Source organism: Urocampus carinirostris, chromosome 18 (genome assembly GCF_059441175.1).
Source record: "Urocampus carinirostris isolate Australia breed hairy pipefish chromosome 18, RoL_Ucar_1.0, whole genome shotgun sequence".
Lineage (NCBI taxonomy): Eukaryota > Metazoa > Chordata > Actinopteri > Syngnathiformes > Syngnathidae > Urocampus > Urocampus carinirostris.
In genome coordinates this window covers 26298275-26314089 of record NC_142366.1, presented here as the reverse complement: position 1 = coordinate 26314089, position 15815 = coordinate 26298275, and the positions used below count along the sequence as shown (strand labels likewise).

Sequence of the window (15815 nt, the reverse complement as noted above, 5' to 3'; positions counted from 1 at the left end):
ACGTGTTCTAAGGGATAGGCAGGGCAACTGTATGCTACGGCAGGGGCAAACATGTGAAAACGGTCGGGCCATGCTGTTAAAGATTGTGTTGTGTCACCCTGACCCGACTGACATGGGCGCTTTCTTGTGTCCCGTTTTATCTGGAGGGACAAAAGCATGACCAACTTGGGGGCTGAGGTTGTTGTTTGGGTGTTAAGGCTGGCCATGGTCAATTGTTTTGTGTTTTTTGCTACTTTTTCCTTTTCTTTGTTTTTGTATACGTGTTTGACTTGCTGTCGGTCACCCCTCTTGAGGGATATGACCAAGATAGATAGATTGGATAGATAGATTAGATAGATAAGATAGATACAATATAGATTAGATTAAATATAGATTAGATTAAATATAGATTAGATATAGATTAGATAAACATTAGATATAGATTAGATAGATAGATTGGATAGATAAGATTGGATAGATTGGCTAGATAGATAGCTAGATTAGCTAAATAAAACAGATTAGATTAGATGGATTAGATAGATTAGATAAAATGGATAAGATGGATAGAATAGATGAAAAGATGGGTCTCAGACTCAATTTACTTGGGGGCCGCCGGAGCTAGGGACTATATGAGGTTGGGCTGCATCGGATTTTCAAAGACAGAAACTCACCAAAAGTTATGTGAGATGCGTCCTATCTCCTTCGACAACCCCAGCGGACCCTCGTTCTGCCTTTTAGTTCATATACAGTATTTCGCGATAAGTTAGGAAGAATGTATTGATCGGATAAGCTAATTTGCTGAAACCCATCGTCTGATGTATACGCACTGCTGCGGGTCAAAACAGGAAGTCGGTAGTCAATGGTATTGCGGGACGGACATGCATTGATATTAAACACTAACATTAAACTTTCTTATTATGGGGGGGGGCCCAGACTATCGTCCGAGAGCCCCAGATGAACACCAGGCGAGACCTCAGGATTAGTACCTTGAGGATGGTCTTAGTGCGTTTCTTGTAGTGTGTTTTGGGTTTCTCCACGACCGGGATGAAGGGGAGCTTCTTCAGATCCTGCAGGACAGACAGAGCGGCTCGCTTCTTGGACAACTTCTTGCTGTTGCCCTCGCCCTCGGCTGAGAATTCCCCAACGCTGACGCGGGTCAGGAAGCTTTTCATGTGCGGGGGTCCGCTCTCCTTCAACACCTACCGCACACACCAGGGAAAAAGCGGATTGCACATTAAAACAATGATTCCGTTCCAGGATTTGCCGGACGCGAAACGGGACGGAGGCTCGCGTGCCGGCATGTGTAGGGAGAGCGTGTTTGCGGTCGCTGTGTGTGCGGGGGAGCGTGTGCCGCGCATTCTGCACCAGGTGGTCCATAACATCTGCTCTCAATGGTCGCAGAGCTACCCGCCCATATCCTCATGTTATCCATATACGCGACACACACACAGGCACTGACGTACGAGAACGTATTAAGAGCAACATGCTGCTAGATGACGGTCTCTAGTGATGAGGGCTCACTTTCCTTCTTCCAGTCGCTGGTCACCTGGGAGACCTAAAACAAACACCGGCTGGCGTTAGGTCATGCTTCTGCAATCACATCGACTTCCTGCGAAGTACGAGAGCCGTGTTTTCGGGGTTTTGGTGTGCATGAGTGCGAGAGAGCAACAGGTGTTGCATGACGATATATTTCGGGATTCAAATACAGTGGTACCTCTTCATAGGAGTTTAATTCATTCCAGGATCGTGCTCATAGCTTGATGAGCACATTTTCCCGATATGATATTAAAATGATACGATATTAAAAATTAATGGGTTCGTTCCCTACTCCCAAAAGCATCCAAGTTTACCCTAAATATTAAAAAACAGCCAAAAGATAAGATATTAATGAAATAAAATGTGAGTTTATTACATACCTGTCAACCTGTAAGTTTTTGCCGTACAAAGTAGGTTTATTATGCATTTTAAGACGAGTACGACGTACAAAAAAATCTGTACGGAAAAACACAAATTTGTCAATGATGGGTACCATTCGCTATACACCGACTATCACGAAACGGCAAAACAATCAAGTCAGACAAGTTCGCCGCGGTAGCCTCTATCTCTGTATCGTTTTTTTTGTTGCAAACGAAGCGAGCGGTTTGATGCTACTCTGTGCATGCATTTGCCGCCTCGGATTTCATGTGGTAGTTATGTAGTGAAAGGAAGTAGATAGATACTTTATTCATCCCCGTAGGGAAATTCACACTTCCAGCAGTCTACCCTGTTGTTTATTAACAGATTAACATGATGTCCAGGGATACACCACCTTGTGTTAGTCAGTCTCTTTTTAGAGAACCGGCTTTTTCGGCTCAACTCATCATTATTGTTGTATAAAGAAGTTAAGAAAAGATTTTAAAAAAAGTATAAAAGGAGAAAATGAAAAAGACAGGTTTGTGGTTATCCCTTTAATCAGTATATTACCAACAATAATTTAATGCAGAAAATGAATTCATAATTTGAATAAGAAAATGTATTATTCTACTTAACTATATTTGCATGTAATTTTTCCTTCTACAGTGAACGTCCAAGCGACTTCATTTTTAAACTTTTATTTATAATAAACCCCATTCATGTCGAGCAACTCAGTATCTCAAAACAAAATGTTAATAAACAATATATATAATATAACGAAACACATGTACAGTAAAACATGTTAAACTACATAAATAAACACCTTTGATAAAAAAATATGGTGTAAGATTATTTTGTATTTTGTAAGGGAAAATACAACATTTTGTAAGGGCATGGAGCCGTGGAGGTTGACAGGTATGTTATTATAAGAGAGTTGCTGTAAAGAGGTGTTTGCGTGGTGCAGGGTGAGTGCAGCACAAGTGATAGAGATGAGACTGTGGATACCCAGGCGCTTATTGTACACTTAAAACTAAACTTACTGTAACTTTAAATGAACTGTAAACACAAACGTTTTATTTGGCCTATTTCAGTTTCTATTCAGCACTTTTCTTTTAATCCTTTAGCTGTAATCGAAACACTTGCATTCTAAAAGATGGGACTGTGGATACGCAGGCAATTATTGTACACTTGAAACAAAAGTTACTGTAACTTTAAACTAAATATAATCGCAAACATTTATTTTTTGCCTATTTCAGATTTAATTCATCATCTTATTTTAATCCTTTAGCTGTACAGTGGAACCTCGGTTTTCGAACGCCTCTCAGTTCGGACAAATCGGTGTTCGACCGAAAGTTTCCAGAAATTCTTGCTTCGCTGTTCGGTCAAAAAATCGGAGTTCGAACGCCGGTACGCTAGGGTGCGATTCACGTTCATGTTAGCGTAATCTTTCGTACGGAAGATTACGCTAACGCGAACGTACGATTAGCCTGGGTTAGCTTCATGTTTACGTTCATGGTAAACATTCAGGGTGTTGGAACGGATTAAAACGATTTCACATTACTTTTAATGGGAAAAACGATTTCGGTGATTGAACAAATCTGTTTTCGAACAGGGTTCTGGAACGGATTATGGTCGAGAACCGAGGTTCCGCTGTACTCGAAACACTTGCATTCTAAAAGGTATATAAAAAAAACATATCTCAGAAGATTTGTCTCAGCTTCCACTTCAAAATGCTACAGATATGCGTAAGATCACAGCCTAGTCATACCCAAGACTCACAATATTAGTACCCATTGCCTCCCTGCTTGGCGCTGAGCATTAAAGGGTTGGAATTGGGAAGCTTGGTCACCTATTCACGAAAAATTTTGGAAAAACGAAAAAAAAAAAATTGTAGCGCGACCAGTGAGCAGTCTCGAGCAGTCTCTAGTGGTCACCTCTGGGAATGCAAGATTTTCCTTTATATGTTGAGCAAGATTTGATTCCAATAATCGAAATTCTTGTGTTGAGAGGTGCTCATATACAGAGGTATGACTATACTGGCCAAATAATTGTCAACTTCATGCAGTTCACATCATCAGGATTATTCTTTATGAGACGACACAGTTAGCCAAAGATGTGACTTCAAAGTTCTCTTAGTATTGTACAAAATCATACATGGACTTGCTCCCTCTTATCTTTCAGATCTGATCTGCCACTATGTCCCGGTCCGAAGCCTACGATCTGAGAGTGCCGGTCTTCTGATGATCCCGAGAGCAAAGAAGTCTTCTGCTGGTTCGAGAGCGTTCTCCATCCGGGCACCGGTGCTGTGGAATGCTCTTCCCCCTGAGATTCGATCTGCAACCTCAGTGGAAATGTTTAAATCTAAACTTAAAACTCACTTCTACTCCATTGCATACGAATAACCTACTCCTCTTGTCGGTTGAAAATAGTTTGTGTAATATAGTGTAACAATCTGTGAAGCCCTTTGAGACTCTTCGTGATTTAGGGCTATACAAATAAAAATGACTTGACTTGACTTTATTCGGAGCACAATTTGTGGGAAAATTGTTGCAATCAAAGTAACTGCAAACGGCTAATTTCAACCCGGTGAACTGATTAAAACCGATAAGTGGAACCAGGAGCATTCCTGAGATACTTGACACGAGAACACAGGATCGGCTACCTCCAGACCATTACAGGAATCGAGCGCGGGATAATAATCCTCATTATTGCTCCTTCGATAATAACTTGTTTGTTTGGGTTAACAAACTATGATAGCGCTAATGGTGGCCATCGCACCAGTTGCAGGGCTCTAAATTAGTGTTTCACAATGTTTTAAGAGCCAAGACTTTTTTTTTCTTTAATAAAATAAACCTAAATTTGGAAAATGACTTCTTGGCGACAGTTTTGTGTGTTGCATTAACATGTAGCCTAAATTGACAACGTTAAGTTTTTGTGATAGCAGAAGTAAATGGAAGGAGACCAAGAGGAAGGCCACTATTGACGTGGTTGGATGGTGTTATGAGTGCACTGCAGGAAAGAGGTCTCAATGTAATGGAAACTAGAGCTCTTGTTGGTGATAGGAATGAGTGGAAAGGTGTTGTGAAAGGAAGGTAAGATGTTTAGATGTGTTCTAAGGGATGGGCAGGGCACCTGTATGATACGGGAGGGGTAAACCAGTGAAAGCTGTCGGGCCATGCTGTTGAACAGAAGAGTGACATGTGTCCCGTTTCATAAATTTTTTGTGGTTTTTTTTTTTGCTACTTTTTCCTTTTTTCCTTTTCCTTGTTTTTGTATACGTGTTTGTCTTATTGTTGGTCACCACTCTTGAGGGATATGACCAGGGTAGATAGATTGAAGTTTTTGTGATCAGCGTGGCTCAAGAGGTAACACGGGTTGTTAATCATAATGCTCTTATTATTTTAATCCATTGATTTTATTATGTTTTATCTGTGGTTTTAATGCATTTTAAAAAACACATTTTAAATTTTCAATGTCGTTTATTGTGTGTTTGCCTAACCCCAACCCTAACCCTAACCTGTCTGCCATTTCTGTAAAGCACTTTGAATTGCCTTGTGTATGAATTGTGCTATACAAATAAACTTGCCTTGCCTTGCCTTATTTGGGATTTTAACACATTTTAAAATGTTTTTCAAATTTTACTATATTTCCGCGTTTTTTTTCCTTCAAGAAAAAATAAATACAGCCCCCCCCTGCCTTATGTTTTAAGCCAAATGCTGCCCAAGATTCAGTTTGGCCACCCCTGCTCTAATCAATGTTTAGGTGTAAAAAATATATGTATATGTAAAAAACATTGTTACCCAAGTCAGCAAAGACCTCAATCATATCCTGTGATTATTATTTCAAAATACTTTGTGTATATTATTTGAAACGGTGAGACTGCCAAGCAGTGTTCCCTCTAAGCTGCGCGCGTGCGCAATTGCGCACTGCTCGCACATTCTCGGCGCACAAGAAAATCGAGCCAGCGCACAAAAATGAGGACTCAAAATTACTAATTAAGAAGCCACTTAAGTCAAAGTTACAGTGCATGAAGGTAAAAATACACGAGTTCCCCTGACGTTGTGTCCTAAATGCGGTATTTGGAAGTCGAGTCGAAGTAGAACGAAGTTGAGTAAAGTCAGTAGAGATTGTCGGGGAACCGGCTTGTTCGGCTCACTAAAAAGGGTCCTAAACGGCTCTTCAGGTTGTTTTTGCTTCTTTAATCCCAACATGACCAAATATTAAGTAAAATTATGCACAAAATGACTTAAAGGAAGGGGGGAATAGAACAAAAAAGAAAAAAATACCAAAATGAAAAAGTAGTGAAAAGCTGAGAAAAAAGGAAGAGAAAAAAAGAAGTAAACATTTAGAAAAAAGCCAGAAAAAAAGATAAGAAAGAAAGGTAGGGAAAAAGTAAATAGAGAACAAAAAGAAAAAAGTAACAGCTCGGAAAAAATAAATACAATGAGATTTTTTTAAAGGAATTTAAAAAAAAAGAGTAGAAAAAAAAGAAAAAGTTGCATTCAAATAATTTCCAATGATATCAAGTGAATCTTGTTGCCAACATCGTACTTCCACTAAAAAATGTGATTAAGTACAGTTCTGTATCTTACAACCGATTCAATAAGCCCCCAAAAATGTTAATATTATGCGACAAACTATATCAGGAAATAAAAAGAAATGGTTATCTTGTGAAAGAATTGTAAGAACAAACGACGTTTGTAGGCAATCGTACATGAGTCAATTCCTTCAAAAGAGAAAAATCATTTTGCATTGCCGGAAACTCGGCAAAATGTAACTTGATGTCAAGTTTTGGACGTGTTTGATAATGAATTATCTTGCCACACTTGGGATTATGGTTGCTCACTGTTGTTTCAAGCGTTGCTCACCGACTTTGTGTGAACGCTCAGACCCCTGCAAAATGACAGGGAACATTGCTGCCAAGTACTTGTGTACAGAGCGAACATATGACTTTGTGGTTTCTATCTTTTGTTTTCCGTCAGCATTCCCGGACAGTGAATAATACATTTGATGTAAAGAAACCTGTCGCGGAAACGTCAAAACCATTTCCTTCTCCGCTTCTAAAAGTACGAGCTATGAAATGTTTTTCATGTAACAAAGCTATCTCACTGCATCCGAATGTCTCGCTTTTGAATGTTTAATCTGCTATAGAAGGTAGCTAAATATTTTATGGGGAATAACAGCACATATGGTGCATCCTACTCTTGGCTCTTCCCTTATGACTTTAAGTCCATGCCAGTTCCTTTTCCATCGCAGGTTGCCTAACAACAACACGCACAGCCTTTTGTTTTTTGTCGAATAACAAAACAATTGCAACAGAGCTTAGATATGTAACGAGGAAAAAATGATACTCTGATTATAAAGTTTTCTAGTGAGATGATTGGGGGATAGGCAAGCTATTTTGTAGGGAAGGCATCTCCTTTTAAGCACTCGAGTCCATCCTTGGGGAAGGAGTCTCCGATCCAACAAACAAGCTGTGATTTATAGATTGGTTCCTCTTTGATGCCGACATCTGCTTGATATTGCCTGACAGGAGGACTAAATGAGCCAACGGACTCGGAGGGTGGCGGCGACCCTCATCGTTGAGGAGGGATGGGAAAAAAGCGCCGCTCGCTAGAAGTGACTCATGGGTAATTTCATGCAAGAGGAGAAGAATGAGATGTTAAAACACGGGAAGCTACAGTGAGAGATGTTCACCTGAAGGATTACCGTATTTTCCGCACTATAAGGCGCACCGGGTTATAGGGCGCACCCCCAAAAAATAGTTTTTGGTCCTATATTTTCCATACATAAGGCGCAACGGATTATAAGGCGCTACAATGGGAACGTGGACAAAACAGTCAGATAGTTCAGTCTAACTTATTACCCCCTTAACATTCCAAAAGCTTGCAAAGAAGCAAATACGTGTCTCAGACATGCACGGAAACAGTGTCAGTACGATGTCACCAATCACTCAAATGCATCGTTCCAAATATCATTCGGAAGGTTAAAGTCTTGGGATTCAAGAAATGCCAAACATTTCTTAGTTTCCGTTTTATTTTTTGCTGGCAACTGTGTGGACAGCAAAGTAAAAAATTTTGTTGCGCAGGGAAACGGGGTTCTTTACTGTGCATATGACAATAAACACTTTGAATTGAATTGAGTTTCAAAATAGACTCATCACAGAAACATAAAGATCGTTCTAAAACAAGATACCAAGAAAATATAAAGCCGCATAGCTCACCTAAGTTCTCTTGCAGCCATCACGTTCAATAATGATACGTAACCATGGTCTTCTTACAACCGTGAGTGTAGTAAATCCAGGAGAGTAAAATATTTACAAATACAGAATAGTAAGAAATGTTTTCTCTATGCCGTAGTGCAACCCAACGTGTGATTCACATTCATCTTTATCGGCCAATTGCAGGCTTTGTTTCGCCCCTTTAGCCTATGCCAGCCTGTAAATGATAAAAAGGATCCGCCCCCTTTACCTCCGAATAACTTTAGCCAATAGTGACTGATTCAAATGATGATTGACACATTGGTTAAGAAATGAAACGCCGGTATATAAATCCCAGCATACACCGCGGACGACTTCGCCTTCGGGGGGAAATCGAGTCGGCGGCTGCTTGCCTTAGTTGCGAGACTTTGCGACTTAATATTGATCCATATATAAGGCACACTGTATTATAAGGAGCATGGTCAGTTTTTGAAAAAAATAAAGGCTTTTTGGTGCGCCTTATAGTGCGGAAAACACGGTAAATGACGATTTTGTAGTTTCACGAAAATCTTCTGCACAAATGAGATTGGTTGCGTTTTTTTAGGTATCGATTATAAATGAAAAAACAGTTTAAAGCTCGTCCTCCTCTTGCAAACCATTCGATTCATTCATCTCCAATTCTCTTGCGGCTGCTCAATTTCCATGATCTTCCACGTAGCGTAGAAATCAACACACCATGGCCGACGAAAACAAAAAAGAATTCAATGGAGGGGAATTGAGGTTTTCGGATTTAATTAACTTTTGGAGGGGACAACTTTGTTTAGCCTTCGGTAGCACGATAGCTTTCAAAATAATTTATGCACAATGGCGTTAGCATCCATGAGTACTTCCACAAACCATGGACACATTGCGTGTGACGTCACGTGTCCCTCTTGTTGTGTTCACATGGGAGATGCATAGAAGTCACAGGAAATGGCATACAAGTCGCATTTAGTAGGAAATGATAAAAATCTCACAAAAACATCAGATTTTACCCCAAAATGTTGCAACTCTTAGGCTTTACTCAGCCAAGATTCGAATTTGTGACCTCCCAGTCTCGGGGTGGGCTCCCAACCCTAAGGCCACCGAGATTTTTATATGGGCCTTATGGTAGTAAAAATACATTCATTTAAATTTACATTAACTTTAAAGTGCACAGTAAGTGCTACCGTATCATCAACTGTATCTCATCCTTATTCCTGTCAACCTCCGCAAATTGTTCCTCTTGAAAAACTATCCGCGCAAAGTCATTAGCACACAATGGATAGTTTTGTGTGTCACTTCCTTCTATCGCCTTCATTTCCTGCCACCCCCATTCATAAAAACGGTAATCATCGGGACTGATGGCCAAATGGTCGGAAAGAAAAGATTCGAATGCGGAAGGGTGGGGGGCACGCAAAATAAACTGACCCTCCCTTGTTTTTGGCACCTTGACGTGTTGAGAAGGGCGATGTGGGAGAGATGATCGGATATCTCAGCCGAGACATTGTGAAAAGCCAAAAAGAACAGGGTCATTTGAGGACATGATTGATTTTTTTATCTCGAGAAAAAAACTTTATTGCCAAAGTCGAGACCAACGTCAAGACGTAAAACTTTGTGCAAGGTCAAGAAGCACACGTCTTTGTTAAGGCGTACCATCTGTCTGTCAGCGATGAACACCAGTTTACGGGCTGGAACCGATGGAGGCTGACTCAAGGTGTGGACTCCGCCCTCGATTGATGGCGATCCAATACAGGGCGAGTGTATATTGAATACAAGTTTTTCCGAGTGAGATCTGAAAGCTGCCAGCATTTCCCAGCAATGGCACGAGATTTTTTGGCGGTTGACTTCCCATTTAGCCACAAATAGCTCTCGAATGTTCTGCATGATCCCACATGTCTATGCACTGAATTTTGCATAAGATCGTGTGTAAAGGTGCACCAACTAATCGATTAATCTTCAACCCAATGAATACAAGCCTGATTGTCAACGGTTTGGTATGAAATATTTTGATACCTTTAAGATAACTAAATGTCTGGTTTTGTCCCCATAGACCCTGCTTATTTTGAGAAAATCTATAATCCCATTCTAGGAAATTGTAAAAGGGTTTTTGTATTTAGTTATGAGATTTAAACAATAAAATATTCTACATTAAATACATTTTGTTGTCGGGCATATGTTATACGGACGCTCCCCTACTTACGACCATTCCACTTATGAACATTAATAGGGCGGCATTAGCTCAGGAGGCAGAGTGTTGTTTTGGGATAAAGAGATCGCAGGTTCGAATCCCAGCTCCTCCGTGTTATTTGTCGAAGTGTCCTTGGGCAGGACACTGAATCCCTAATGCCCCCAATAAGCAGGTTGGCGCCTTGCATGGCTGCTATTGGTGTGTGAGTGTGTGGTGTGAGTGTGTAAGTGTGAAGCACATTGTAAAGCGCTTTGGGAAGTCTTCATTGACTTGAAAAGCGCTATAGAAATGCAAACCATTTATGAAAAACGGTAGATTCGAACATTTTGTTCGGGATGTCGAAAAATACTTGGGACATTGCTGTAAGTTAGATTTTGCATTGTGTGCTCCTTTTTCCGAGTAGAGGACATTACTGTAGTGCTTCTTTCCACCTCTACCGGCGTGTGGCGCTGTGAGAGGTCACCCAGCATACACCTCTAAGAAGAAATCCGCTTACTCTTTCTAGTTCGTGTGTAAACATACAGTGCTAAGTGTACTGAATCTCCAGCGTTCTTATTGTTTAATACCTTGTGTATCCATCCAATATGATCGGTGAAAAGAAGAGGCGCGCCGTTTCTTTTGAAATGAAAGTGGAATGAGAAAGCTTGATGCGGTTGAGAAAATGGTCGGAACGCTTTTTTTCGGACACTTTTTACCACATGGGAGGAAGTCACTTAACACTTGAAGCCCATCTTCCAAAAGTAAATTCAACTCAACTTTACTGATCTTTATAGGGCATATTATTTGTTTTAATATTTAAAAATATAACAAATTCAACTCACGAATGATCGTCCAGAACCTATCCCGTAAGTAGGGCAGCATCTGTAGTCATGTTTTTTCTTTTAATTCTTAACATTTTTACAATTGAGCAGCAATGAAAAATTATTGACTGTTTTGGGGTGTGTTATATCATTTTAATTTGGAAAATAACGTTGTTTGGTCTCATCCAAAGACATGCATTTCAGGTGGATTGGCCGGTCCAAATGGTCCCTAGGTGTGAATGAGCGAGCGAGTTGTCTGTCCCTGTGTGCCCTGCGATTGGCTGGCAACCAGTTCAGGGTCTCCCCTGCCCACTGCCTGATGATTGCTGGGATGGGCTCCAGCACCCCCGCGACCCTACTGAGGATAAGCGGTGCAGCTAATGAGATGAGATGGGAGAGACGTTGTTTTGTTGACATTATCAATACTTTGGTCTCAACAATGGTATAATGAAGCATCATTTTGTTTTAGAAAACAGATGGCAATGGAACATTTTCAGTTCATACAATTCATCAATTCACCCAAAAATAATAAAATAATGATTTGCTGTTAATCAAATTTGGTTGGGACTGTTTTGCCATCTGCTAGTTACTTGAGGATGTTAAAATATTCTGTATTCTCACGCACATATGGCGCACACCAAAGTCTCAGATTTCATTCAAAATTTGAGCAGTGCCATATCACACAGCACGCATTTTTGGCCGACGTGATGGAAGGTGTCAGTGTGGGATTCCCCGCAAAATTGTGGGCGTCGCCGCTATCGTTTGAATCGTGGGCGTCGCCGCTATCATATACAAACAAGCAAATGAAAAGGACTGGATGGACGAAGGCATGATGACAGAATGGTTGAGGGAAGAACCACGTGTTGTTTTTAGGCAGCCCCTTCGCTCTGTATTGGTGACTCTATGCGTGCCCATCTGACAGCTGATGTGAAAAAATAGTGTCGCAAATGAACTCTGTTCTTGCCATCATCCCGGGGAGGGACTGACGAAGGAGCTTCAACCGCTTGACATTGGTGTCAACCGGCCGTTACGGGCGGCGTGAGAGCGATGGATGACTGAAGGGGTGCACCATTTCACAAAACACGGGAGGAAGCGCCGGGCGGGTTACGCCACAATTTGTAAATGGATTGCGGACGCGTGGGCTAGCGTTCCTGCTAGCGTTACGTCGTTTTCGAAAGCGGGCATCATTCCCCGAGGGCCACACGGCACGGAAAGTGACGCAGAGAATGAAGTTTTGGCGCAGCTTTTCATGGCCGAGACGGAAGATGAAGAGTTCGAGGGCTTTGTGTGAAAATGTGAGTACCAAACTGTCTATCCAATTTTGTTGTTTTGTTCCCGGTGTTTTTTTCTTTATACGCACACTTGTGGTCTTAAAGGCGGTCACGCAAGTCTCGCGTCGAATAGGCCAGCGCGCCATATGAGCAGACAAAAAAAAAATTCAAACCAAGAAGAGTGCGCCCTTTAAAACAGTGCGTCTAATAGGTGTGAAAATGCGGTACTCAAGTCAAATCTCTTAACAACAGAGCAAAAACACATTTTTGACCAAATTTAAAAAGAAAATAATAAGACAAGAACACTCGTGGTCGTCTTCCTCTTGTCCAGCAATAACAACCTCAAAGGTCAAAGAATGGTCCGCTCACCTCAAAGTTGACAGTGAAGTTCCTCTTCAGGGCAATTTCATAGACCATGCTTATCTCTGATTTGCTGGCATTCGCGCCATCCTCGCCCTCTTGGTTTTCGTCTGGGTCCTAACAAAAAGATCAAGAAATGAATTATAGTTGTTTGTTAAAACTGTTAAAGCATGACCAGTACAATTAAGCAAGGTTGGTAGGATAACATTGAAAATCTTATGCAGTTACTAATGACCTGTTGAAAAATGTAATCAGTCACATAGAATTCATGTAACGCGATTACTTTGAATTTCTTTTGGATTACTCCAATACCAAATTTGAAAATAAAAGAAAAAAAACTGTAAAGTTGGCTGTTTTGAGATATGTGCATTTCTCAGAATTCAATACAATGAAATTAATCTGTTTTTATATTCCTAAATATAAAAACAATCTCTCTCACACAAATAGATAGTCACGTTTCAAACATCAGTCTAATTTCATCTTTTATACGTTTCTCTATCTTATATCCAGGGATCAGAATGGAGATTTTCATTTTCAGCTGAAATACAGGCCAGGTCTAGGGCGGAGCCCGTTGGGGGGCTCAGGGGGGCAAAGCCCCCCTGAAGCCAACAGCATTTATTTTTTTTGCTATGTGAAAATTGCACTAGAATGAATTAAATCCAACAAAACAGAAACCATGTATTTTTTTCAGTTTTAAGATGTTTAAAACAATTGGGGGATTACAATGTTACAACCATCACCATTGTTGTTGTGTTTTGATGATGAAGATGGACCTTGTATTTAGCTACTAATCAACAATATATATGAAAATATATACATTAATAACCATTCATCATTAATTTGAAAATAGAATGCACAAACTGAACATGCTTAAAGAAAATACATGTCAGTCTGTGACAGTCTTCTCCAGCCATGACCACTTAAATTTATTCTTGATTCCTTTATCAATCTCGGAGACAAAAGCCTCGTCTTCTTTTCTTAGTATTTTCATATTTACTTTTTCAAACACTCATTTCACCGTTTGAAAAGACCGGAAGGAGCGCTATGTTTGAGAAAGCCAATGCTCTGAACAAAAGCTCCGCTGATTGGTTATCAGCGAACCTATCGACCAATGGTAGGAGTCGATCTATTTGTTGTGTGTTACAGATCTAATGCGCTGCGCTTCTTTTTGCAGATCTTTCTCGCGATCTCTAACTGCTAACTTGGGGTGATGAAACAGTCACGTATCATACCTCACCCCCCCAAAATATTTTCTCATCGAATTTAGACGATTTACGGGAATGACCCTCGGGGTTCAAAAACAGCGGAAATCTGCGGATCCGCGGAAAATTCTGATCCCTGTATATCCTTTTATTGTGAAGTCACGCTCATGTGTGTTCCTTTTCCTGTTTAGGTGTCAACTCAAAATAAACCACACCCCTGACCGGAGGTAAGGCGGTACTGTCGCAGAGATTTTGGCGAGATGGCCTCCCGACAGTGCTCTCTCCTTCGCAAGGGAGATTTTAAAACTTAATGACTGATTTCATCTGAGTTATTCTGCCAACAGAGTTTATATAATATTATAGCCTTAACATAAACTGAATATAATCTCGAAATTGGGTTTAAGATAAATGGACAAGGTAACCTTGAAAAAGCAATGGAGGAAACCGAGATCAAGTAGTTCTGGTAGTAGTAGTCGTTGTTGTTGCTTGCTTGCTTTTGGGGAATACATATGCTTAAAGGCTGAATCACAATGTCCTGCTAATCTTCTCACGTATGAGGAAACTGCTCACGTTGACATATCCTTACCAGGAATCAAGCCAAAACCTCAGCCCCAGAAGATAGATTCAAAAGAAGCTAACAAAATTGATGACGCCACAAAAGGTAAACGTACATTAAAAGCATGGTGGAAAGAGGATTTCACGTGGCTTGGAGAAGATGATGCAACGCAAACATTGCATGAATGAAGATGAGTAAATACAAGTAAATACTGATGGCATATGAAAACAGCCATGTCATATACATGCAATGAATGTTATAAGTAGATTAATAAACTTAATTTGAAAGTGTTGTTCTGTTATATATTCTGATTATCAATCCTTAATACTTTTGGTTTTTGTGGTTTTTTTTCGATTAGTCGTTTTATTGTGTTTCAAGTTGGGAAAAATGGGGCAGGCCACTTTATGGCTGGGCAGGCAAATTTTCAGAGTTGTCTGCCCTGGTGTCCGCTAACTTTTTCTCATGAGTTTCAGCGAGGTTATATAGGTTTAACCAGGGTTGGGTAGGGTTACTTTAACTTGATTACTTTCGGATTACATAAAATGACTCAATTTTGTGCAGGCTTGGTGAGTAACGGAATACATAGAACGGCAAAAATGATATTGGCAAGCTGTTTGGATTGATTTTCATTTGGTTTCTGTCGCATTTTATGTTCGTTTTGGGGGAGATCGAAGAGATCAAAGCCAGGAGAGAAAGCTTACCATGTGTTGCGGGTCATCATTTTTTTCCTATTTAGTTTCTTTTGTCTTTTATTTGCATATTTGGTATGGAGTCATCCAAAAGTCATTGAAAGTAATCCAGTTCAAGTAACCCTACCCAACCCTGGGTTTAACAAAGTTCAGTTGACATGCGTTTTTACTTATGATCACAAATAAATATTTGTTGAATTATCATTTTACCATTGGGGGGCACCAACTAATACACAATGTCCTTTCCAGACCAGAAAGTAGACAAGAATAACGCTGAAACTTTGGTTGGTTACTCTGTGTATCCGGTTCATGGGAATCTAATAAGGACAGTAGCGTTCACTTGAGGGTCAATAGGGGTAGAAAAACCCCCGAAATAAACTCATGAACCATCGCTTATGTTAATGGAGTAGAGATTGATTCATGGGATACATTTTGCATCATTTTTTAAGCATTTTGAGAAAAATACGCCTTTATAATCTATTCTGCTGAGAATTGCGAGACACAGCACAGTGATTGATGCGTGTGTTTGAAGGACGAGTACGCAGGTGAATTGAAAAGCTAGCAGACCAGCTACCTTGCAATGACAGAGATGAATTGAAGGATACCATTTAAAAAAAAAACGTTTGCTGCTACCCTATTTACTATATAGAGAAAATA

General features: G+C 40.3%; 1 protein-coding gene across 1 annotated transcript in view; it reads right to left on the bottom strand.

The window, feature by feature from the left end:
- Nucleotides 1–15815, bottom strand: part of stau2 (staufen double-stranded RNA binding protein 2) — a 169198-nt gene that overhangs the window by 120615 nt on the left and 32768 nt on the right. Inside the window, exons 7-8 of the mRNA XM_088322111.1 lie at nt 12721–12828; nt 966–1178 (exon numbers count right to left, since the gene is read on the bottom strand). Coding sequence (XP_088178237.1) covers nt 966–1178; nt 12721–12828 — 321 coding nt within the window. The remainder of the gene's footprint in view (nt 1–965; nt 1179–12720; nt 12829–15815) is intronic.